This window comes from Barbatula barbatula (assembly GCF_947034865.1).
Source record: "Barbatula barbatula genome assembly, chromosome: 6".
NCBI classification, from domain to species: domain Eukaryota; kingdom Metazoa; phylum Chordata; class Actinopteri; order Cypriniformes; family Nemacheilidae; genus Barbatula; species Barbatula barbatula.
The window spans coordinates 4,581,793-4,608,068 of NC_136765.1; the positions used below are offsets into that span (position 1 = coordinate 4,581,793).

At 39.0% G+C, this 26,276-nt stretch overlaps 1 protein-coding gene across 3 annotated transcripts in view; it reads right to left on the minus strand.

Annotated features, from left to right (window-relative positions):
• Positions 1-3,948: 3,948 nt before the first annotated feature.
• Positions 3,949-26,276, minus strand: part of scaf8 (SR-related CTD-associated factor 8) — a 34,296-nt gene continuing 11,968 nt past the window's right edge. For 2 of the 3 annotated variants that reach the window (XM_079458408.1, XM_079458409.1), the window contains 18 exons: positions 17,110-17,154; positions 15,788-15,949; positions 15,549-15,705; positions 12,874-13,001; positions 12,608-12,787; positions 12,382-12,458; positions 11,119-11,239; positions 10,903-11,034; positions 10,710-10,819; positions 10,401-10,594; positions 9,009-9,109; positions 8,609-8,722; positions 8,360-8,516; positions 8,109-8,239; positions 7,467-7,605; positions 7,322-7,387; positions 6,995-7,213; positions 3,955-6,234 (listed from right to left, as the gene is read on the minus strand). In XM_079458408.1, the coding sequence (XP_079314534.1) occupies positions 4,709-6,234; positions 6,995-7,213; positions 7,322-7,387; positions 7,467-7,605; positions 8,109-8,239; positions 8,360-8,516; positions 8,609-8,722; positions 9,009-9,109; positions 10,401-10,594; positions 10,710-10,819; positions 10,903-11,034; positions 11,119-11,239; positions 12,382-12,458; positions 12,608-12,787; positions 12,874-13,001; positions 15,549-15,627 (3,474 nt within the window). In that variant the 5' untranslated portion in view covers positions 15,628-15,705; positions 15,788-15,949; positions 17,110-17,154 and the 3' untranslated portion in view covers positions 3,955-4,708. Of the gene's footprint in view, positions 6,235-6,994; positions 7,214-7,321; positions 7,388-7,466; positions 7,606-8,108; positions 8,240-8,359; positions 8,517-8,608; positions 8,723-9,008; positions 9,110-10,400; positions 10,595-10,709; positions 10,820-10,902; positions 11,035-11,118; positions 11,240-12,381; positions 12,459-12,607; positions 12,788-12,873; positions 13,002-15,548; positions 15,706-15,787; positions 15,950-17,109; positions 17,155-26,276 lie in introns of all 3 variants that reach the window. The other variant, XM_079458407.1, reaches the window with a different exon arrangement.

Sequence of the window (26,276 nt, forward strand, 5' to 3'; positions counted from 1 at the left end):
GACACAGAGCTCAGTTTTCCCAACAACGCGGACAAACTCGTGTTCCTGCGACATTGCAAAACACTAAATGTTCAGTATACTCCATATAACAAACGTATTATGTTTTTATATTTAGCAGACACTTTTATCCAAAGCGACTTACAAATGAGGTAAACAATGGAAGCAATTGGGACAATATAAGGACACCAAAAAGCATAAGAGCAGTTGGTCTCATATAGCCTACCACAGTGTACAAAGCTCAGGTTCTTTGTAAAGAAAAGCAAAACCCAGAACATGAATCCAAAGCTTACACTTTGTTCTGTGATCCTTTATTGATGCGCTTTATTGTAGGCTCGGTCAGTTTTTTTTACATAATATGCTTTATTAGTGTGTATACTTCATTTGGTCTTAATGGATTAAGCCACACTTAAAATTTTAGAATGTCGCAGGATTCCAAGTTTGGCTGCAATTTCAGGAAAACTGAGCCGTCTCGCACACAATTGAAGCCAATACGGCTGCCTTCAGAAGGCTTATTATTAACGCTTTATTTGTATGGGTTATTTTTTGTGTATCCATGTATAATCTTCATAATCAGAAACTCAACCCTCAGTTGCAGAGGCAGTTTCGAATGACTCATGACTATTGACTTTCGAAGGCGTCCAACAATCCAATAAATGAACAAATGGAAATGATACCCATCCTGTATGAACTTGGTTATAATGGATTAAGCCACATTTTGCATTTCGGAATCTAGCAGGTACCCAAGTTTGTCTGCATTGTCAGGAAAACTGAGTTCTGTCTCTGGCACACAATGAAGCCGATGCAGCTGTCTTCAGAAAGAAACACACTGATGGCGGAGACATGGAAGGGATGGCACGTATATGATGGAGCCATCATGTTACTCTAAACCCTTGGACAAGTAAACATTTAAATATACTTATAATAGCATCTCTTTATCAAAGTTAACCGTAGTGTTAGAGCGAACGGCTATGTAAAGCAACAAAAGTGGTACATATACGCCTTTGAAATTATAACCTGTGACAAATAGTCGACTGTCAGGGGGCAGCCCTATTGATCTTCATCGCCAGTTGAGGTATAAAACAATAACTCCCAACCTTCCAACCTCCAAAACTTCATTAAGCTACATCTTTGTCATCACTTTGAAAATCCTACAGACTGTGCCTTTAACAAAACAACGAATTTTAGCCTTTAGCCTCATTTTCTGTCAAAAGTAAACATGACTGTGCCCCACCATCCAGCACCTACTGTATACATTAAGTAGACGTTTTATCCAAAAAGACTTACAAGCGAGGTAAACAACGGAAGCAATTGGAACAACATAAGGACAAGAAATAGCATAAGTGCAATAGAACAGGTCTCATATAGCCTACCACGGCATACAAAGCTAAGAAAGAGTAGAAAAGTGATAGAAGTCAGAACTGATCGGTCAGGTGCTGACGGAAGAGATGAGTTTTCAGACGATTCTTAAATATAAGTATAGGCAGAGCATATGGCTGAGAAGCATGCACACACTGCTAACTAATAAAGCAAGTTTCCTAACATACGTGGTCAGATGGATTATATAAGCGATTATGAACACAAATGATATTAACGAAAACTACTTTTCATTAATGCTAAAAGTTGGAGTGGCACACAATGTAAGGTATATTCAAGACCAGAATACATGATAGGTGTTGAATGTGAAACATAAAGGGCTTTGTGTTTATTCCATTTCAAATAAAGTTTTTTTCAGAGTTTTATTTACAGCTCTGCATCAAGCATGTATTTCTTTATAGCTCTGCATTCAGTTATTTTAATAGGTTGACAGACGTGGTAGTGAGTAGTCATAATGTCAAACAACTTTTCAGTTTTACTCCATATGTCGATATGTCATAACTTGGTTTCGGAGAATACCTTTACCATTCATTTATTTTGTGACAAGGCTCTGTTAATTCAATGTATACAGAGCCGTAAAACATATTTAAGGGTCAACGACATGACATTCATATTGTAGGGGCATTATTTCCTTTTGAAATAACTAAATTCATGGCATGTCTCACTTTGTTCTATAAAACAATTTAGTAAAAACACATTTTAACTAGCAAAAGTATTTATTGTGTATCTCAAACCCCTAAAATGGCAGGCGGCGCAACTGTCTATTTAAACAGTTTCATAATTCAACACAAAGGCATTATTTTGTTTGAAACCCTTCTTTTAAACACATTTCACACGTATCTGTTGAGATTATCAAAAAACTTTGTTTGTTTGCCATTTTGGATGTTCTCAAATCAGGGTGGTACGAAATTGAGAAATAAATAGGTACAACACTAAAAACGATGTTGCATCACCAAAATTGCTGTGAGTGAATAAAGTCTGGGTTTCTGGAATGATCGAGTATAGTGAGAATCCTGGTACACTTAATGACAGGTGGTAAAACAACACCAAACTAGTGAAACGCCATTAACATTTTATTGTATTTAAAAATATGTATTAATGCTAGAAAAGGCAAAAGCTAATAAAGACATCCAAACAGAAGGCTGCTCAATGTGAAATTATTTGCCAAAGTAAAGTTGTGCAACTGCAATAAATATCCCTATATGATAATATATATTGCTTACTAATACATTTAGCCAAGATTTTATGGTAATTATATATTTCATAAGATGATCATTCTTATTCAAATATAAAAACCCAGTATTCAGCATACTGTATTCCTTCTTGTTATTAATGTTTTCGGGTAGCACAACTGATATTCACCAGGTGGTACGACAATGTAAATTCTTGTTTTAAACCAACAAATAATAGGTCAAACTAAAGGGGCTGAAAAATGGGTTCTAAAGAGTTTTAAAAGCATTCAATTGTATATCTTTGTGATTATTTTATATGAATGGGATCAAATAAATGAACATAGAAAATTGACAACTACAAAATGATGTTTAGCACTCCAGGTGAATTTATTGTATCATTCTTTTCACCATTCCAGCATCTAAGCCAATATTCATGGCGTGAACTAGTAGTCAATACACAAGTCTGTTCTATACACAAGTCGACCCATACACAAGTCAGGGGTGGGACAATTTGGAATCTTCAATAAATCTATCCTGCATGTCTTTGGGCTGTGGGAGGAAACCGTAATATTTGGAGTAAACCCACGCTTACACAGGGAGAACGTGCGAACCCCACAGAGAAAGGCCTCCCATCCCAGCCAGGGACCTTCTTGCTGTGAGGCAACAGTGATAACCACCAAGCCACTGTGTCCACCCTCACGCCAAGTGAAAAAACTGGACTACCATACACTAAATATGTACACTTCCAAAATGTACTAAAAGTGTGTAGAATATCTGTATTACATAATATTCTATATTATTACATATAATTGTATTTTTTATGTACCACATATATATTAAGAAAAAATCTAAAATAGCACAATTTTATGCTAAACGTATTCTTACTGCTTTAAAACTGAATTCAAGTACACATTTCACCTGCATGTTTGCCATGGCTTTTTACTGCTTTATTTCTATGCGTAGAGAGGAAAATGCAGTGTGAAAGAGAGGGGAACAGGAGCAAAGGAAAGGTTATGAACTGAAAATTCATTTAAGTAAAACTAAGTTATAATATATGTATAAGAATCCACTTAAAGATGAAATCTATATGTGAAAAATTATTTTCAGTAATGCACTTCTGTGTTTAACTTTATGGGACAATACGCAAAATCAACTCGGTCGCGTCCGGTGTAGACACGGCGTTAGTGTTCCAGCAGATATAAAGATGTGTTGTCAGTCATTCATCTAAGGTAAGAGGAAGCAATAGATGTCTACATGTTGATATGTTAATGTAACATGCAAAACTGCACTGCTTGGAAAGAGTTCATTAGGAAACTCTTAATATGGACCCCAAAGTCTAACATTTGGAGACCCAAATTCACAACCTAAACCACCTTCTCTTATCGATGACTCGGATGCCATTATCATTTGGCTGATGCCTTTAATGGTTGGTGTTCAGGTTGTTTCTCTTCACAGAAAACACAGTCCTAAACAATTTTATCAAACAAAGCATGTTTTATTTGAAACTACAACAGATTGCACCCAACATCCATTTTTTTCTGTTATAGCCTTCTCTGTCTTGCGCTCTTGTAGATCCATGGTAGCATAATGAAGAAAATTCACAGACATTTAATATTGAGATAATACATAAGTTTAATTTTTTTAAGTTCCTTTTCAATGCAACTAAAACGCAGAACTGTTCTTACTGCATGTATTCTGCTTGAAAGACAAGAAGCATTGGACACCACAAAGGCATTCATTTTAAACTGTGCGGCTGCTATTTTGAAAAACAGGACAAAACAAGCCAGTGCATTTTTCAAGTATTCTGCAATCAAAAGGAGACAGCCTGGATCCTTAAACTCTTCCATAGGAAGGTCAAACCTCTTTTACCCCTGCATGTCCAATTAGGCTGCATTATATTTTGTCGAGAAAAAACTAGTTTAAAACAATGGGCTTGCATTAAAAACTAAAAACATGGAATTATAATAAAATAAAGCATTAAAACATCACCTACCATTGAGATCCTCTAGTGTGAGCCACCTTTACCGCGCACACATTTGTAACTTGAGAGGTAAAAATCTTTTGTTAGGATGCCTGAAAAATCTAATGAACTGCGTGGGCCTTGAGGAAGCGTTCGAAATAATTACAACTATACAAAATGATCTTTACCTACTGAGTGTTGATTATGTTTCTTCAGTGTCAGTTTTCTCTAGCTCAGGTTCAGTCTCAGCGTCCACCTTTGGCCCAGCCTGTTCCACGTCTGCAACCACAGTAGAGGAAACAGATAATTCTGGGATCATCTCTTCTTTTTGAGGCTCATTTGGATGGCAGGGGGTTGTTGAGGTAAGGGAAGGTGAGGGGCTACGGGAGAGCTCTCTTGTAGTCTGCGACATAGGTTCCATGTTTAAGTGGGGCTTTGAGTCCGTCTCCGGTCCATAGATGCAGGAGGCATCTTCTTGTTCCTGGTTGCTTGTTGTCTCTACAGGACAACCAGGAGATCTGGGATGTGTCTCTGCCTTTACCTCTGATTGAAGTACAACTTCTGGTTCTGTTGGTTGCTGTCCTGGCTGAGGCTGGTGTTGCGACGTTGGCAGAGATGGTGAGCTGGCTCGCGCTTGTCCTTGGGCTTTAGGCTGGTTAAGCACTGGGGTGGGGAGTAGCTGTTGGGACTTAGGAAGCTGAGGGTGGGGTAGTAGAGGTTGACTGTGAGATTGTGAAGTCGTCCAACGGTCCCTCTCCCGCTCTTTGTCTTTTTCACTTTCCCTCTCACGGTCCCTTTCTCGCTCTCTTTCACGATTTCGCTCTCGGGCATGTTCACGAACCTGGTTCCTGTCTCTCTCGCGTTCACGTTCTCGCTCCCGACTTTGACGATTACTGTTCATATCACCTCTAAAGTCCATGTCCCTGTCATCACGATCCTTCTGTCTTTCCCAAGGTCTGCGACGATCATCATAGTCCTGGTGCATGTTGGCATTAAAAGAAGCTCCAGCGCCACGATTCCAATTAGGTCCTGATGAACCACTGCGGCTGTCAAAACGACTCTGAAAGTTAGGGTTGGAGCGTTCGTCTTGGAAACCTTTCAGAGCCCCAGACATCCCTCTTACGTCTCGCTCATCAAAGTCACCCCTGGGTGGACCCCAGCGACTTTCTGCTCTAAATCCCCCAGACATTTCTCTTCTATTCTCTCGGCCCTCTGCTTGCAAAATTACTCGTGGAGGTCTCTCAAGTAGAGGTGGTCTGGCAGGGATGGGATCGGTACGCATCTCCAAAGGTGGAGTCTTTAGTAACCCTGTGCTCTGCTTCTCTGGTGGTGGAAAGCGATAATCCTGATCTCCTTCTTGTTGGCCACCTACATCTGACCTGGGCTGGGTCTCATTATTGACTTTGGGCAGACTTTCAGATCCAGTGGATAAAGGGTTAGGTGCTCTTGCAAAACTAGGCTCTGCACGGCTAAACTGCTCCATTTGGGAGAAGGGAGCACGGGCACGGTTCTGGGCGTGAAGTGATACATCCAGGATATTGTTTGCCTGATGTGCTAAACCCTGCTGCAGCAGGACTGGAAAGCGCCCTCCAGCTCCCTGAAGCATAGTGGGCCGAAGGTCCAGAGGAATCAGACCTGCCATGCGTTGGCCAGAGAGAGGATGAGTTAAAGATGCAGAGGGGTGCATGCCCAGCAAGCCCATTCCACTGCGCACTGCATTCTGCATTCCTGTTCAGGAAAAAAAATGTATATACTACATTTTATGCCCATATATTAAAGGGGGGATGCAACAGTGTTTCATGCATTCTGACTTATTTACAATGTTAAACGTGCACATGCTTGACATGGTCAACTTCTCAAGAAACTATATCACGTGGATATCACATAGTATTTCTGTGTTCGATACACTCCCAGCGTTCGTATTGGTTTCTGAAAGTTTCTTTGAACATGAAAATCTGTTTCGTAACAACTTTTCTTAGTCCCTTATTGGGCAATTCTCCCGTCAAAACAAGGCCAGGTGAAAGAAACAGCCTGTCCACGTGTCAACCGGCGAGTGATAGGAAGACCCGTTTACCATCAAGATTAGCTGCGCTGTTGGCCTGCAGCCCGTTACTCTTACAATAGTGAGAGTAGTTGAGGTCTGTTTGTTTGTTCACTGCATTTTAGTGATGGATGTTATATGAACGGTGGATATTACGCTGTATTTGGAGATCATTTGAAACTGATAGAAAACTTTTAGCGCGGCCCTAGCGCTAAAAGATGCAGGACATGAACGGCACGCGGTGAGTGAAAGTAAGTCATATGTCTGTGTTTTGTTGGCTATTGGTTTGAACATGCTTTAGTTCCACCTCTCCATCCCCCCCCCCCGCAAACAGGTTGTATGTTTTCTGAAAATCATACAGCTGTATCTGTCTTTTATTAATGTGATCACAATACAATTCTGTGAGTACTGAAGATTAACATATTTTAGACGTATATAGACATTTACCCTGTAGTGTTAGTTCAGAAGTCGTCTCTTCAGCTGTTTGAGGTGTATTGTCAGAGCTGCTCTGCTGTGACTGCATTCCTGTGGGGTTAAACACTCCTGCCCCAGGCATTGCTGGTGGAATAAAACTCCCAGGAATGGTGCTTGTGGGAGGAATCATGGATCCAAATGGAGAATCCTTGCTGCTCTCTTGAGTGGCTGCTATTGAAGGCTGCACTAAAGCTGTGAAAGGCAAAATGCTTGTTAAGGAGTTAAAAAAAATAAAATTAGCTTTTACTAGAAACATTACTAAAAAATATAACTGGGAACTCAAGAGGCTTTTAGTCATACATGTCTGGGAAGAGGCAAGACTGGTCCCAACAGCTGATGGTGCAACTCCTGGTGTGGCCATGTAACCTTAAAAAAATCAAAGTGTATAGTTTATCGATAAAACTTGCATAATTAAGAACGTAAAGTGTATTAAAGATTCACATACCTGGGGGAGGCTGTGATGCATTAAATCCTGCCCTTAGAAAGGGGGGAGGGTGACCAAAGCCTGGTGGGGGCATTGCCATAGTTACAGGGAAAGATGGAGGCACAAGGCCAACAGCAGGGACTGTCTGTGCCACTGGAATCTATTTAAACAACATTATAAAACATTTAGAATTGTTAAAACAATCTTTGCTAACTGTGGGCGAACAGTTATTTTGTGTTTTTTTTGCATACAAAACAGACAGTAGCTATTAAAAACAAAGGAAGTCATATCTGGTTGAAATTTGATTATAGAAATGGTCAAAACTTTTGGCTGGACGTTATTGTATACCTTACTTACCGACACAAAGATCAGTACTTATAGTAACACTTTGATTTTTAAGAGAGTGTTTATAGAACACCATTATTATAGTGCTATAGTACAATAATAATATTATTACTTTGATATACCTATGTACCAGGACCCCTTGGAAACGAGATGGTTCCTCTCAAGGGGTTTATTCAATAAATACATTTGAATAATTATAGTGTTCTCTCGATACAAAACTTAAAACTTTTTTCTTTATATCTTTTCTAAGATGTATATCGTAGCCCAAAATAAAAAGAAAATTGAACACAACCTGTGGACAGTGATCTAAAATCATACCGGCAGAGGCATCATGGTAACAGGCTGGGTAAAGGCCTCACTGGGTGCACTGGTGGTTGCGCTGGCTTCAGCCGTGACGGATTGACTTTGACTCTCTTTGGCTGCCTCAGCATTCTTCTGAGCCTCCCATTCTGCATAGGAATAAAATCACATTTAAGAATGATATATTAAAGCTCTGTAAACAGCACTGGCACATTTATTCACATCAGTTTCTTAAGTTTCAGCTTTTATAAGAGAAATACGGTTCTCACCACTGTTGACCGTTTCCTGGTCAATCATGCCTCCCTCTGCAAAGTCATCCAGATCATCTAGTTTGACCTTCTCCCATGGGATATAACTGACTCCAAGGTCAGCATCCCAAAACTGTTTATACTCCTGTTTCACACCTTTATTTAGTGCCCAGGCGATCTGGAAAAAAGTGTATTCGTCAGACACAGATAATACATTGTGGATCAAAGAAAAAAAGCTATGCAAGAGCAATAAAAAAACTGTACACCTACTTTAATGACCTTTGAACCAATTTTGTAAGAACCAGTGCTCAGTTTTTGTAAGGCACGGTATGAATCCTGTCGATGCACCATACAGATGTAAGCACAGCCTCTGGGAGGAATCATCTAGCAGAAAAAAACCAACGGACAAATGTTTCAAATGAAGTCGACAGGACTAGTCGACAGGACTTTTATCACATAATAAAATAGCGTATACTATAAAAGGGGATATAGAGTTACATTCAAGCTATTTTGAGGTCATGAAGAAATGGCATATGCTATTCTGATGCTAAAAGAGTTTCAAGTGCTAAAAAGACGAAATGATCAATGATCAAAATAATTTACCGCATTTCAAATTATGATAATACGTTTATACGTTTCTAAGTACACATGCTTATAATGTTCCACTTACATTGATAGATTCAATCTGTCCGAATTCTTCAAAAAGGTTGGTAAGATCTTGTTGGGTGGCCTTCTTGTCCACTTGGCCCACCCAGAGAGTAGTACTGCAAACTTGAAGAAAAAAGCATGAAGTGACTAGTGGAGTTCTGTTTTACATCTTTTACAAACACTCAATAATATTTTGTTAATTTCCTTATACATAGCCCCTTTAGTTCCCAATAGGGGTTTGGAATCATAGGGTACCTCACAATACCAATAATATCACGATGTGGCGATACTACAATAATCTATATACTGTCTATCAATTCTGCAACGATACACCAGGATATCTGCTCAACTATGAAAACAAAATGTGCATGAAAAGGACAAGTGCAACATTTGTCTCTTTACTCAAGTCCACAATACTTTATTCAGTAGTTAAATTAATAAAATATTACCAACATGAGTGACATGTTATGAAGTAAATAAGACATTTTATGCTTAAATTAAAAGCGTATCTTTGTAAACTGACACATTTAATACATTACATTTTTTACCTTTTGAAACCTGTGAACATCCTAAAAAACATTTCAGTGCGGCAACTTTCATTAAATCCAAGCACATTAACGTTCATTCACAAATATGCATGGAGCATATTTTATTATTATTATTATTATTAACACTTTCTCAGACTGGTTTGTTCACGTTTCCCTCATTTTTGGGTTAAGCGCCACCCAGTGGAGTCATGATGTAAGAACGCTTGGAAATATATATTAAGACCATCTTGTTTTATTAATGAATTAAAATATTGATATTTGGCGCAGCAAATCGGTTCTCGTATCGCACGGAGAAGGACGACAATACAACGCCATATCCCTATATGATCATACCGCTCGTTCCCACTTTAACCGTTTTTTGCAAAACATGACAATAGATCTTAGACATAATGTCCAATGGTCTGTTTTCACATAGCCCCAAATAGGGCTATGTGACTGCTGCTCTTAAATTTTATTTGTGGTTTAACTTCTATTGTATTGTGGTTGGTCACGTGTCATACACACAAATGCAACAGATCCAAAAGTGTCATTTTTTGCACAAGCACAGACCTTGGATTAGCAGTAAATACTTGCTTAAAACTATTTTTATAATTTGTTTCAGATCTATTGACTAGCTTTAGAAAAACGTGGACGTAGCACAGTGTGAACTACTTGCATAGAGCTTTAAAACTTTGCACAGAGTTCACTTTCATTGTATTTTAAACAGAAGCTCAGACTGCCTAAGATCTTATTTTGTGCTTCATTAAAAAATGAATAAGACAACTTGTGATTTGGGGACTACTCCTTTGTCTATAATATTAGATATTGTTTCAAATCAATTTATGCAATTTGAATGAAAAATTCCAAACAAGGATTTGAATTCTTACCACTTAGAAACTTTGAGCGGATAAGAGGAAGCCCTTTTTTCTGACGTTCCTTTTCTCTTTCCCGTGCTCGCCGCTCACTGGAATAAGAACGGGAAGACTTTCTTTTTCTATCTCTTGACCGAGACCGTGAGCGCTTCCTGTGTTTGCGCTTCCTCGAGCCAGAGCGTGATCTTGACCTCCTTCTTTTAGGAGATCTGGGGTAAAGAGATTTATATGACAGCTCTGACTGCACCCATATTTTCTTTATGTTTCAAGGATAGAAAGACAAACAACTGAGCTCTGACAATACATGTGAGATTAAAAGAAAACCTGGAGCGAGATCTTGAGCGTGTTCTTGAACGAGTGCTGTTGGTTTTTTTCTCCTCAGACTCAAAAAGTTCCTCTTCTACAGTATCCTGTCCTTCATCAATATCCATATCCTGCAAAATGTATAAACTGTAAACTAGAGAACATTCATTAAATAAATAAAAATTCTCGACCAATTATTGACATCTGAACTTGCCTGTTGTTGGTTATCAATAGAATCATCCAATTTTGCTTCTTGTTCTTGGAGCTGAGAAGGGGCGCTGCTCTGGCCCGGAGGGGCAGAGTTTTCTGACCCGAAGATGGTGTCCTGACTCTCCATGTTCACGGACTGTCGGATATAAAATCGTCCGTAGATAAATAATTAAACGTGTATGAACCAATAACCCTGAATATTTTCATGCTGCAGATGTACCTTTTGTTGATGCTGCTGGTGCTCCAGCAGTTGCTTCTGGAATTGCTCAAGATTCTGCTGCTGAAGCTGTTCAGCCAGTTGATGGAATATTGAGTTGTTGATCGATTCAGAAACCGCAGGTCTACAATGTAAACAAAAAGCACGGAGACTCAAATCGAAGAACAAGAAACATAGCGGCTGTTACTAGATTTAGTACATAGCAGAAATTGTCCTGTCAAGTAACAATGCACCATAAAATAAAAAATATCTCTCATAATGCACTCTCATGACAGCCTGACACAAGTAAGTCTCAACATCATCAATATCATTTTCCCAAACGTTTTATTATAGATATGTTTTTTTTTAAACCTCCTCAATAGCATGTTTAAAGTTAACTCATTACTGAGAGAAAAAGCAAGAGTATAAAATAATGGAGCAACAGGATTAAAGTTAATCTAGTTTTACCCTAAAATTTTAACCTGGATCAAATAATATCTTAAATATAAACCTGATTATTTTTAAACAAGGTTTGGTGCAACAAAATGATTAAATAAACCAGGATTGTATCTAAATTTGAACCCAATGCTTTTGGTGAGATGTCCGAGCTTTGTCTTGAGCTCAATGACACATTATGTTTTGATTTTGATGTTTGTTTTTAGACCATTGCCCTTATGAAAGATCCAAACTTGGCCCATTACGTGCCTCCGATCCTTCCCAGATCGCATCACATTTCATGAGTTTCATCTGACCAAAGAACACATCCTGTTTGAAGTTCCAGTAGTTTTCGTTACTTTTCAAATGTTCTATGGTTTGACAAAACTTCTTATAAATAAAAGATCCAAAGGCTTAATGATGCAGATTTATTTCTACAGCCTTCTTTGATCATATTTGCCCTGGGGTATGAATGCATTTGAGCTAAACTTTTACATGGGGTGATCCAAAGTTCAGAGACTGTGCCCATGATAACCAATGGAAAACTTGCTTCACTACTTCCAAAAAGGCTCCCACAAACATATTCAGAAGACATACATTACCCTACTGGATTCATTTGAATTACTGTGCTTTTTTGGAGCTCTGCTATGTTGGCTCCCAAAAAATGTGTTTGTGTTCAACTTAAGACTTGTATTTATACAATATTAGAGAAGTTTCGTATTTTTGTGAACTATTCCTTTAAGATGCACCTGAAAAGGTGGAAAGGATATGAGACGAGCATATTTGAGTGGATGTTGCAATCATCCAAACATAAACATATACATCCTGGAAATATTAAGCAAAAGTACATACAATTGAGACGCAGCATCCTTTTTCGAATCCTCGCTCCGTTCTGACTCACTGCCAAAATCGAACTGACCCAAAATCTTCTGCAAAAACACAGGGTAAGATGTAAGGGCAAAGAAAGTTTTACAACAGACTGAAAAAAAGTTATGTGAGGATTAAGCTAAAATCCTACTTCTGGACTGAAATGAGAATGTGAAAAAGACATTTCCTTTACAGAGTGTCTGTGTCTCACCTTGTTAAAAGAGGAGACCCTTTGATCCAGTGGGTTGAGTGTGTTGGCTGCAGCAGCAGCAGCAGTAAGCTGTGCTGTTAGGGCCTGCAGCTGCACCACGAGACCTGCATCCAGTGCCTGCAGCAGAGAGGGTTGAGGCTTCTGCTGCTGCATCTGCAAGCTCTGCACTAGCTGCTGCAACTGCAAGACACACAAGAGTCACTACAAGTTAGACCACAGAGCAATGCAGAGCACACACAACGCTGTTAAAACACGAGAAATCAGACCTGCTGGCCCTGAGGACTCTGTAAGATTTGGGCAACGGCAGCCACTGTGTCTGTGTTGGAGATTTGAGATGCCCAGTCTGGGAGACTCGGCACTATGTTGGCTGGGGTGGCGGGAGTAGCAGGAGTTCCTTTGGAGAAAATGAAAGAACAAACGATTCAAATAAACGTGACATTTACACTCCAAATTTAAATGGAAAACACTGGCTAGCGATGAGGGGTGTACGTGTATGCATATAGGCAAATTACACATAGAAGTGATCATTCCTATGCCCTACTCCCTTCGAAATGCAGAGCCCTCTGAGTTTAGACTTTGAAGCGAGCAGGTCATGTGCGTGCCATTATGTAGACGTTGTTGGACATGTGCTCGGCTAAAGGGGGCGACGCAATTTCCTCATTATCTTCAGCAACAACCCAGCATTGAGTCCGTCAGCAGATGTCGCTGTTATGTGTTGTGTGTTTTAATCGATCGACGGCACTAATTAAAATACAGAATGTTCAGAGAGCAGAATGTCACAGATATGTTACTTAGCGTGTGATGTCATCCAGTGCCACAGTTCCACAAAATCTTACTGGAAACACTGTACGTGAAGGTTTAGAACGATGTCAATCTTGGGTTGACAGCCGAGAAACACAGTGCTGTGTGTGCAGTCGTGTCTGTTGTATATGGGGGATGGATGCTAATTATCCAATGATAATAAAGCACATTAAAAGAAAATGACGCTAAATTCGTCGCGGGTTCGCCATCTTTTAGGCGTGACGCAAAGCACAATACACATGATACACCCCTCGGAAACATTATTAAAAAACATGGAGTCAGCTTCCATTGCTATGCAGATGATACTCAGCTATATATCTCATCAAAACCAGATGATTCCTCCCAGCTATCCAAATTGGCAGAGTGCATTAAAGATATACAACATTGGATGACCTGTAATTTCCTTCTTTTAAATTCTAATAAAACAGAAATATTACTTATCGGACCAAAGACACGCAAACCGAATATTTCTGATTATAAACTGCAAGTTGAAGGATGTACCGTTACTCCAACAAATACAGTAAAAGATCTAGGCGTTATATTAGACAGCAACCTGTCATTTCGAAATCACATCTCAAATGTCACAAAAACAGCCTTTTTCCACCTAAGAAATGTTGCCAAGTTACGAAATATTCTGTGTGTTGCTGACGCGGAGAAGCTTATTCATGCATTTATGACCTCAAGACTTGACTACTGTAATGCTCTACTTAGTGGTTGTCCTTCATCATCAATAAACAAACTACACTTAGTTCAGAATGCAGCTGCCAGAGTTCTTACCAGGTCCAGAAAATACGATCACATAACCCCAATTTTATCAACCCTTCACTGGCTACCCATTAAGTATCGTATTGACTTTAAAGTTCTTTTAATCACTTATAAAGCCTTAAAGGGTTTAGCCCCTACCTACCTAACAGAGCTTCTATCACACTACAACCCATCACGCTCTCTAAGATCTCAATATGCAGGACTTTTGATAATACCTAGAATATCTAAATCCACCAAAGGGGGCCGAGCTTTCTCATACGTAGCACCTAAACTCTGGAATAGCCTTCCTGATATTATTCGAGGATCAGACACACTCGCCCAATTTAAATCTAGATTAAAAACGCATCTTTTCAGCCAAGCATTCACTTAATGCAAATATGCTTAATAAACCACCAGGAGATGCTGACATTAGATATTATTTACTAGAATAATTGGATTTATTATATAACACACCATGTAGTGTGTTTTACCCTTTCTTGGGTTTTTCGTTTTTCCCCTGTAAAGCTGCTTTGGAACAATGCAAATTGTGAAAAGCGCTATATAAATAAAATTGAATTGAATTGAATGAGCAAACATGGCACAAGCACTCTTTACTAATCTCACTCGCTGTATTTCTCAATTTGCACAAAACACAGAGCAAATACAAACGTTAAGCTCTGTATGCAACCCAGCAAAAACTGAAAGAGCAGTACTGTCCCTAACTCGCGCTAAGTGAAGATCTATGAATAGACTGCCACACGGGGGTAAACAATTGCAAAAACACATTAAAGAAATCCTGCCGTGAGGGCGGGGATAGCGAAATAATTATTCTGGTTGGATACCATCTGTACATCCAAAGTGAAACGTGACCTAGGCCTACTCATTTACATGTGCGCCCCCCAGATTTTTGATTCCTTAAAATGAAACATAAGGAATTGTTGATTTGTTGCTCAGGTTGATCAACCAATCACTGCTCCCAACTGTTTTCTACTGACTGGTAGCCTCTTAGCTTCTGCGGTTCTATCCTGTTCCTCACGATTTTGGTTAGTCCAGTTTAGTCGACTAAATGTCTATGCAGTTTTGTCTCGTTTTAGTCAATACAAACTTTGTCACATTTTCATCATGCAGTATAGTGGTTAAAATTATTAAATTCGGTATTTTGCAAACAATTATAGTCACAGTGATTGTTGTCATTTGAGAAATGTGATTTAAAATTTAATTATAGGTATCGCTGGCTTTAAAAGATGGCTGCCATATATATATATATATGCCTCAAGGTGTCAGTATTACCTTGTGTAAACGTTGAATTGTGAGCTGATACATTCTGTGGTTGATACAAGAAAATAAATCCCAAAACGTGTTATGTGCAAAGGTGGATAATGTGTGTGGACATTACCAGGGGTAGTGCTATTGATGGGTAGAGCACTGCTGGCAGAGACGGGCGTTACACTAGGGGGAGGGAGTCCTGCTGCCATATCCAGCAACGGCTGAATGATGTCACTTTTGAAGACACTGTTCTTCTGCCAAAGATTTAGCACTCTGACAATTTTGCTCTGCAATGCAAACAATGAATTTTTCAAATACTCTGTGTAGAAATCTTTGTTAATCGTCATCATGGGGACTTGACAAACATACCTTGTCATCAGTGGGGCAGCGGTAGAGATTCTGGAATGTGCTAATGATGTTCTTACTAAACCGTGGTGCAAAAACATCTTTTTCTTGACCGAACTGGTGACGAGACTGTCGCACAATCGAATCAATGACATACAGACCAGGGACCTTGTACTCAGGCTTGCACTACACACACAAAAGAGGGAGAAAATTCAGAAATTAGAAAATGGTCAGCCATAGATCAAATGTATTGTTTTTTTAGATTTAAAGCTACAGTTTGTAAAAAGAACAACACGACCAAAACAACAACAATGGCGTAGCTTGATGATGACGCTGTGAAGGAGCGTGGAATAATGGGATCTTTAACTTCAGCTCGGATCGCCATCAATCAGACGGGAACGAGAAATCATGTTAGCGATCGAGGTAAAGTAAATGCGTATAATTGTGGTCCATAAATAATTGACTGCTCGAAACAAGCTAGGGGCTTGCTAGACGCTAGACTAGGGTTTTACCGATACTTGTATCTATGTACCGATCCAATACTATTTTCTTAAACGGGACCTAGTTATGCCGGCCAGCTTTGCTTAAAGCTGCTAATGAGAAATCTATTCTTCTTCGCTGCTCAGAATGCAAACATAAGAAGTTGTGCTGTTTCGTCACAAAGCAGTGTTTAGAGCAACGAAAATGAAAACGTGCTAGCAGTATGTGCGCTGTTTGGGAGTATCTCAGAGTGGACCAACCAGCCAGTAAAACTGTGACCTAAGAAAAATATATAATATTACTGTCAAATGTCTGTCAAATAATATAAATACTGCAGTGTACTGTATGTATTTGTTCATGTTTTATTAAGGGATAAGTCTGAAGCACACCATAAAATAATTCTATCGATTCACACAGGGCTAGTAGTATGTACAGTGCACCCCTAGGTATCGGATCAGTACTCCGTATCGGCCGATACCCTGAGCTCAGATATCGGAATCGGAACACATCTCTATCCTAGACACTATTTCCGCATTTGTCCACGACACTGTTGTCATTTCTACATCAGTTAAGGCGGTAACAAAGGGTAACGCGGATAGGACGCAATTGGCAGCCGACTGCACAGCCCTGTGTCACTTGTTTAGAATGGCGATGTTCTCACGATTTACTAGAAGTTGGAAACATTTGAGATATTATAAGTACTCAGCTGTACAAAACATATAACACTGGCATAGTGGTTTTGGGATATTTTACCGCAAAACTGTTACAAACTGTACCTTTAAAGGTTTATTTAACATAACACTTAAATGGCTTTATCGTTATTTTTATTTTTAGGTTTAATATAAGGAATAAAAAGCAGGGCTTACCTTTTGAACAAATTTTTCCACACTCTGGACAACATGTTTGTAGAACTGAAAAAGACCAAAAGCAACAAAAAAAAAAGATTAAACATTCATGTTAAGATCAGAAGGTCTGTATTCCCAAAATAAAATGCAAACAAACTGTGGTGAGGAAGGCGGGACGAGAGCCGTGACGCGGGGCCGGTGGCGTGAGTGATAAGTGGAAGCAGCTGTGCGCGCACCGGTCCCGCATCTTATCACGGAGGAGATTGGGAGCTTAAAAGGACGATCGGCAGGACTGTTGACGAGAGAGGACCGGGCCCGGACATATGTTTAGTTTGTGTATGTTTTATGGCCGGCAGTCTACCGTGAGGTGGCTGCCGGTTACTTCCGTGTTTATTGTTTATTTAATTACATAAACTTTTCAAAAAACATCAGGGTCTGCAAGAAAATCAAAGCTTATGCTTTTCACACTAGCGCTGGGCGATAGGGTGGTGTACCGTTCACATTTTAACCGGTACCAGTACCTGGAATTTGGTCAGGGCTCTGTGGTAACAATTCTTTTAATGTAAAAAGTCAGGAGCACAGCCATAAAATTTTGGCGCAAAGACAATTGAAGTTGCAATTGAAGGAAACGTCACTCAGATGTGACACTCTGCAGGGGGAGGAAACAAGGAAGCGTATCGAGAAGCACCCCATGAATGACATGTACCAGTTCATTCAACCTCATTTTGATTCAATTGACTGAAAGGGGTATTCCTTCAGTACATGTAATATCCAAAAAAGACAAATACAATACATTAAACAATCCAACATTTAAAAAAATAAAAATAATAAAAGACAACAGTGGATCCAAATAAACTATCTACCTCCACAATCTCTCCACTTGCCAGAGTTTAGTTTATCAAAGAGACAGAAGTAGAAATAAATGAATGTTTGTACCGGGTTCCCCCTAAAAGAGGGAAATCTTAACCGAGATCCTGAGGGCAACAACTGAAACTCAGAATAGAGAGGATGGGAAGTATCCATCAGCATAGATTTAGCTTTCCTTACTACCTGAAAGATTATAGAGGTCGGTAGGGTGACTCTGCTGAACTACTAAAATCTCACAGCCGGTATTAACTACGTTCACCAATGCAGTCCACTAAAGCGCCCACACGTCCTTACTTAAAAATGACATGAAGGTGTGCTTGTCTGGGGTTGAAGCTAAACTCTGCAGGGCAGTGGTCCACCAGGACTGGAGAAGCCCATGCCTGTTTTCAATGTGTGTTTTTACGTTTTCAGCACAAAAGGACATTCTCTCAAAAGAGAAATCACATTTTAACAACTACAACAAACAGATCACATGAACAACAACATGCTTCCTGGCCTCGATAAGGCAGAACTGACAATATTATTATTACTGTTTGTTATGGATTTATATATTAATTGATGTGCTTTCATTATCCCCCCCTCAAAACGACATCTCTCCTCTGCATAATGTATGTACGGACTATATTGACCCAGCCTAGTCTCGTGGGAACTTATCGCCACTTTCTTTGGCCAAGGCCGGCCCAAGAGTTAATATTTACATTAATGCATTTGGCAGACGCTTTTATCCAAAACTACTTCTATTGCTTTGTACTATACATTAGTGTCTGACTATGCGCAATCCCCTGCACCATGCTCTAACCACTGAGCCACAGGAAAGCAATAAGACTGACAGGTAAAGCAAACAATCACGTTTTTCTGTCCCGCTTCGTGTTAAGTGGCCTGCAAATGTCCCTGCAGTAACAGACCGGTGTACATTCACGAACGTGTCAAAAGTTAACGGCAACAAAATGATTATTATTAATAAGAGTTTAGTCGATCGTGATGAAATCTTATAGCAACCGTTGTAAACACAACAGCCTACTTCTTCGATCATACGGCTCGGTGTTGATTCCAGGCGGACCGTTAAAGAACGCGACACACACGTCTCCCAGAAATCCAGTGAATTCAACCAATCAGATGAAGACTACGAACATGCTGAAGTGTTTTCAGAAAACTGTGCCTTATGAATCAGACGTTAGCCGTCTGATTCATTAACGGTCCGTCCAATCAAATCCCAAAGAAAGAAATCAAGCCCATTTGTCTCATTCCAGAAGCAGCTACTCAGATACGTCACCACTGGAAAGAAATTATGTCACATACGTCACACTTCATGCCGGAGTATGTGCAAACACAAAGCAGTAACCAAGGACTCTATTAACCAGGGACCCGTTTAAACAAGGAGGTTCAACCAACACAGAGTTAAATTGTGATTGATTTACACTGACACAGAGTTCTTGGTTTCAGAACAGCTGATCTGAGTTAGTTCTATCAACTCTGGTTAGGCTTACCTCGAGTGAAGTGCTTGCACCACACCTACGACAAGCCATGATCAATGGAGCTATGATATTACGATTAACCGAAGAAAAAGCAACTTGTGGAAAAAGCAAGAAAGCGATTGAGAGCGAGGCACAAGTTTAAATTAATAAATATATAAATCTACCAAAAAACTATAAATGATTCAGTAAATGAATGAATACATGAACGAAACGACATAAATAAAATAGATATTAAAAACAAATCTTATGTTCTCACCCCCCCCCCTTAGTGCTCTAGTGATGAGTGCGAGACGTCATGGTGTATTGGACACTTGTAAGGTGTCAGACTCACATGTCAAAGTCAGACAGATAAGTTCGAACCCTCGAATCCAGCTTTGAGTAGGAATGGCTGCACGTCTAAATTACTTGTTTATTACCTTAATCACTTCATTTCTGTATTTTTTTAGTGTATGTATGCACTTTATTAAAAGGCCTTGGGTATAAAGAGATGTATGGCTTATAGGGTGGTCACACCTAATGCGGTAAATCGCGCTACACGCATGTAGTTGGACGCTTGAACATTTGGAGTTTACCTGCATCATTCGCGCGTGAAATTCGCTTCATTATAAACGCGAATTCGCGTCATGGGAGGGGCTTCTGCCGCTCGCTCAGGGCCTTAATAGAGCAAGCTCCTGATTGGTTAACGCGGCGCGAATTTTCGCCAAAGTTCAGATTTTTAAATTTGTGCGAATCGCACAGCAAGTAGGTTGCGTCTTTGCATTGACTTAAAATGTAAATCACTCGCGCTTAACGCTTCATTCGTGTTTGGTGTGAAAACACTATTAAGGGTCCAGTGAGTTATTTTTGGGATGATCTATTGATAGAAATGCAATATAATAGACATAGCTATGTCTTCAGAGGTGTGTAAAGAGTTTACAAAATAAAGCTCTATGCGTTTATAACCTTAGAATAAGCTATTTCTATCTACATACACCACGGGTGCCCTTGCATGTAATGTAGCAGTTGGTTGCAATTCTCAACCTTGCCGCTAGATATAACTGACTGGGCCTGAAATATATTAACAATGGCATTGACTTTATAAATGTTAAATTTAAAAACCATGTAAATGTCACAGTATTCATTAACTTCATAAACAAAAATTTTACTCGCTCATTTTTTTGCATCAAAATCCGTGATGTCAAATGGTTGCAATCTAAACCTGTTCTCTTTCACTACAGCGTAGCACAGATATATAAGAGTAAAATATTATACATCAAACATAAGATCAGATGTATAAAATACACAGGGACAGTAGGTGGCGATATGGCCAGCCTGCCAGCCATAAAAGAGGAATACGTTCAGTAAACATCTGTTCAAGGTAAACGTGCATAAAATCATAATTTTAAACAACGACATTTAAGACTATAAAAGACATCAGCATCCACCATAATCGTATAATTTATACATTATGAGAATATATAACACAATAATAAGATGCTTGTGGTTTGGTTATTTATTCTGTGTTAGCGCTAGGGCTGTGACTGTGGCCGTGACAACCGCACCACTGCGGTGGTGCCATGACGGTAGTGAATGGCCACCGGCGGTATTGCATGTCACTGTGACCAATAGAAGTGTAATAACAATGTTAGTTGCGATAAAGATTGGAATTTGTAGCCTTTCAGACGTGGATGGTTTTATTTAAAAGATGGTGCATTCGAAGCCGGGGCTGCGCAGCCAAACACATGTTATTCTGCAGGTTCTGCAATGGATCTTGTTGTGAAATGAATAGTTACATAAAATAATAACCGGCTGGGACCCGCTTGCTTAGTGTCGGAACATGTGCAGGTTGCCGCGGTTGCGGAGAGACATCTATTAATTACTCTTCTGAATGTTCATTTAGTGCAGCTGTACACATCTTAATCTGGACAATGTCAACATGTTAGTTTCCCATCAACGAGTAGGCAAAGTTCCGTTCCTTGGCCATCCGAACAGGCAAGCCAAGGTAAGTTTAAACTGTTGGTTTCAAATTTAATTGTTATGGACTGTAAGGTTTAATATGTGACTGACTGAAGTTATCACTGCAGTGAGAGCTTTTCTATTTAATATTTAACTTTCTTATATTATTAAAGTTATGGATGATGTGTTTTGATATATCTATTTCACTGTAAAGATAAAACTTTACATAAAAATGCACAGAGAAACTACAAAATCCCGCTCGGCTCCTAAATTGCTCTACTGAAATCAAAGTACATCACAATGAATTAATGCAGCCTCTTCACATACAGAATCCTATTTAAAAGCACATATAACACTTTAGTCACTGAGATGGTCTCTGTGTGATCAAAATGTGTGCAATGAATGACTCTATTAAATTAATGAATTAATGCTTTAAAAATGGGGAGGAGATCGAAAAAAACTCTGGGTATGCCAAAGAAAACGTGCTCCTGACCAGGTTAGGTTCACAGAGTAAGTTACTATGGTTACTGACAGAGTACAAGTTACCTCTCTTTTATAAAAGGGCTAAAGTTGCCCCACTTTCTCGGGTTTAACATACCTCACATTCAAAAAAAAAAGGAGAACCCAGAGTTTCCCTCATTTCAGGGTTAATATACTCAAGAGTTTTCACGAAGCCTCCTTTCTGAAACCCCAGGGGTTAGTTTACCCAAAAATGAAAATTCTGTCTTCATTTACTCACCAACAGATTATTCCAAACCTGTATACATTTCTATGTTCTGCTAAACACAAAGAAAGATTTGGAAGAATGTCAGTTATCAAGCAGATCTTGCCCTCCATTTACTGCCATAGTATATAAATACTATGGGAGTCAATGGGGGGAATCTGCTTGGTTACTGACATTCTTTCAAATATTTTCCTTTGTGTTTAGCACAATTTTATACAAATACATTTATACAAGTTTGGAACAATCTGAAGGTGGGTAAACTATGACAGAATTTTCATTTTTGGGTGAACTGTCACTTTAAATATTTAAAGTTTGATAGCCCCCCCCCCCCCTTTGCTTGTCTGTGCTGGCGTGACAACCAATCCCTATTTTGCTTCTGTTACCATATATGACCGGCACTGGTTCTACACCTTCACTCTCTTATGCATTTACATCCCACCCCAAACCTTGCTGTGGTCTGCAAGTGAGCAATGGCTTATGGTACCAACACAAAAAGACCCCCCCAAAAAGTCACTCTCTCATTAATTTACTTTCACTTTGAATCACATTGATTCTCGCACCCCCTCTCTTACCCACTCTTTACCATTCTACCCTCTACTGTCCTGTATGCAAAATAAGGATAATAATAAAAAACAAGCAAAATTCATACATGCAAAAGCATTGAGCACAAAAGTACGTTATTAAAATCTGCAAGGCAAGCTAATTATCCAAGTTTTTAAGTTGGCTGTTTTTAGGCAACATTTTTAGGGCAGTGTTCAATATATACATATACGTATACGTATCTGTATGCGTATGCGTGTGCGTGTATATATGTATATATATATATATATATATATATATGCAAACAATATTGTGTAACAATTATTAGTGGTGTAAATGGGCTCTCCAGATTAATTTTTTTTTCATCTGTTATGATGTCACAGTGTCAGATTTTGTGATTTTTACTTGGCAAATCTTGACATGTCGTTCACAAGAAACAATGGCAGACTATGTGTGTCCTTACAACGAGAACGGGTTTTCTTCTTCCACGACGTGGGTGACGTTGACTGCATATGTCATGTCAATGAGTAGGCGTTACTATAGTGACTGACTGACTTTCGATAGAAGAAGCTGCAGTATAAAAATAAACCATAGATATGGGAATTAAAGCAGCGTGTTTTGTACTGGCTGTTTTGGCATCAGAGAGCGCAAAAAAAGAAAAACAAATCCCGACAGTGGACACGTTCCTGGATTGCAAGACGGGGACAGCTGTGCTTATATTGGTCAACGTCACATAACAGCCGTCGTGAACGATCAGGATAAAAATTAAATATGCTAGTCTTTCTGTCATGTGATCTCGCAGGAGCAGTTTTTGTTGTCCTATTCTATGGCGAACTATACGAGACGACACGATTGAATCTTACTTCTCGACGCCCAAAGTTGGGCTAAAATCATGTAATGTAATTTGTTATATCTAGAAATCTTACATCTAGAAATCGTCATCTATCTCAATTGAACACATTTCCTTTTTTAATTAAATCAATGTACTCTGACTGCATGTTATGCATATATTCATATGCATTCATTATACATATTGTCTATTTGTAAAACACATGCATACATACTGTTAGCCCAGATGTAACTTTTAATTAAACAGTTTAATTGCAACATACTTTAATGATTTAAGATTTAGTGCAGTAGCGTAAAAATGTAAGTATATTCTACTACTTCTGCAGACATAGTCGAACATGGGGAAAACTTAGTGTAATGGGTTCAATAAAAAAAGTTATTCGACTGACCATGTCCCAACCCCACCCAACCCCTTGCTGGTCAGCAGTTGTGAAGGTTTAGACGACGCCTTTTTCTTGTGGTTCCAGCTAAGCTGAGTTGTTGGTAAGTAATACAATTTTTGTGTCTATTCTCCACAGAGAGGCAGTTATGAGTGTTTAAAAACTTTATACTCGTGTGCGGTTCTGGGGATCACCTGAAATGACAGTGGCATAGTCATGACTGTCTGTATTCTCCACTTTCCTCTTATCCAAGTGGTGATTTTGAGTAATAAAAATTATTTATTTTATAACAATTTAGGGTATTTCGCTTGTCATTTTACAAGTTTAAAATTAACTATCGTGCTGTTGACTCGATCACGCTTTGTGTGGTGTTTCCATGGCCTTTTTTTGCTCGGTTTACTGCTCTGTTTTTGATCAGGAGCTGTTTTCCGAGCACTGAAAAGATAAGTCAGACAGGTTGTGGTATTTTGACCTGCAATCATTTTTACGCACTTTGGCGAGTAAAACTTCTCGTTTAACACCTCGACGTGGATACGGGGCAAAGCTTGAACTCCTGTGAGACGAGTGTTTCTCGTCTGTGTATATTTTCTAGCTGTTTCTTTGAGAGGTTGTATGCGAGCGTAGAAAACATACTTTAAACAGATCGTTGTCTTTTCAGACGTCAGTTCGTTAGTTAACTTATGTCACTGGCTTGCGACTGACACTGTCTTGTTTAACCCTTCGAATTAGACACGCATGGCTATTAGATAGCTGATATGTTTAAGTAAGCTATCCTGTGGCTCATGGTTAGATCATGCCACTAGCAACGCCAAGGTCATGGGTTCGATCCAAGGGGATTGCACATAATCAGAAACAAATCTATAATGCAATGCAATGTAAGTCGCTTTGGATAAATGCATTAAATGTAAGTAAACTTCACTCAAGTTGTTAAATAATCATTACGTTATGTTTTTAGGGAAACAAGTTTCCTTTTTTTTAAGTAAACAACTCATCTGGGCTTAGTGCATATGATGGAGCCTAGAAAACTCCATATAAACTGTTTAGAAACAAAGTATAAGAACTTGATCTTTTGCAATTTTATACTCAGTAAGAACTACTTAATGCATTGATTTTGTCAGAGGCTGAATCCGAAATGGCGCACTCAATGAATAGGTACTTAATTTCAGTAAGTACCTACTTACAGGGGCTAAATGGGTACGTATTGTTTTGCCTGAATGAGTGTAGTATGAATGCGATTCAGCCGTCGTATGCCATATTTACGTGAGCATGTGATGTAATTCTTCTTTTCATTTTCAATGGAGGGTGACAACTTACATTTGAGGTGCATATCCACCACCTACTGTAGAGTGGGCCAGAGATAAGCCATGTGATGTTATGACAAGCGCAACAACTTAATTTATGAGACAGGTTGCATTAATAACCTTACTGCAATGGGTTTTGTACAAGTAAACAACGCCCTCAATTTTATTCATGTACAGCACATTCAGAGCTTTTTATTTGTATCTTGTAGTCTATATACCTTTGATAAAATCAAACATTTAACAAGGAATTTGTGATGAGCAGCTTTGTGATGTGATTTCTCAGTTAAATTTCAGCGATAACAGGTTCCCATTGTGAAGAATGATTATGCCAATGGTATCTTCGGTTGACGTCTCTCACGTAGATACACCCATGTTTCTCTAATATACAAAACAACCTGAGAAAATCTCTTCTGTGGCGTTTATTAATGCGCTAAGTACGTTTTAACATGGACGTTATACAAATGTGATCCGACCACGCTCTCGTTTTACTTTCATTTTCTCCTCACTTCTTTTCTCTCCTTGTCCATAAAACTACCCCAAAATGTACATGTAATTTCATTTAAGTAATTATTTGGATTAGGATTTAGTTGGGTTTTGTAGTAATTAGTTTATAAAAGGTGGTTGGCGCAATTCAATTTTCTAAAGTGTATCCGTTAAAACCACCTGATTTAAATGATCTTGTGAATAATCCCTTTTATTATAATGTATTTGTTATATCTGTGACTTAAAAGTACCTTTTAGCAAAATATAATATTGTAAAGGGCAAATATACATATAAAACCCAAACGTTAATAAACTGTTAGTAAAACTATGAATATTATAAAGCACGGTCAATTTAAGAACAAAGCTGTGTCGATGTTAATGTTACTTTAGCTTTACAATAATCAACAAAAGTTTAATTGTACATGAAAGTCGGCTGAGACTGTTTTGTGGGCTGTGCGTTGCATTCTGTCCCGTGGGCTCATGGGATATAGAGCATCTTAAGTATCCATCGCTGAGTGGTTCAAATCTGGGAATAACCAGTAAACCATCCGGGAATTTCTCACCTACTCTCATGAATACTGAAGATTCGGACATCCTACTCTGTTCAAGTACCTAAACTACATTGTAGGCAAGT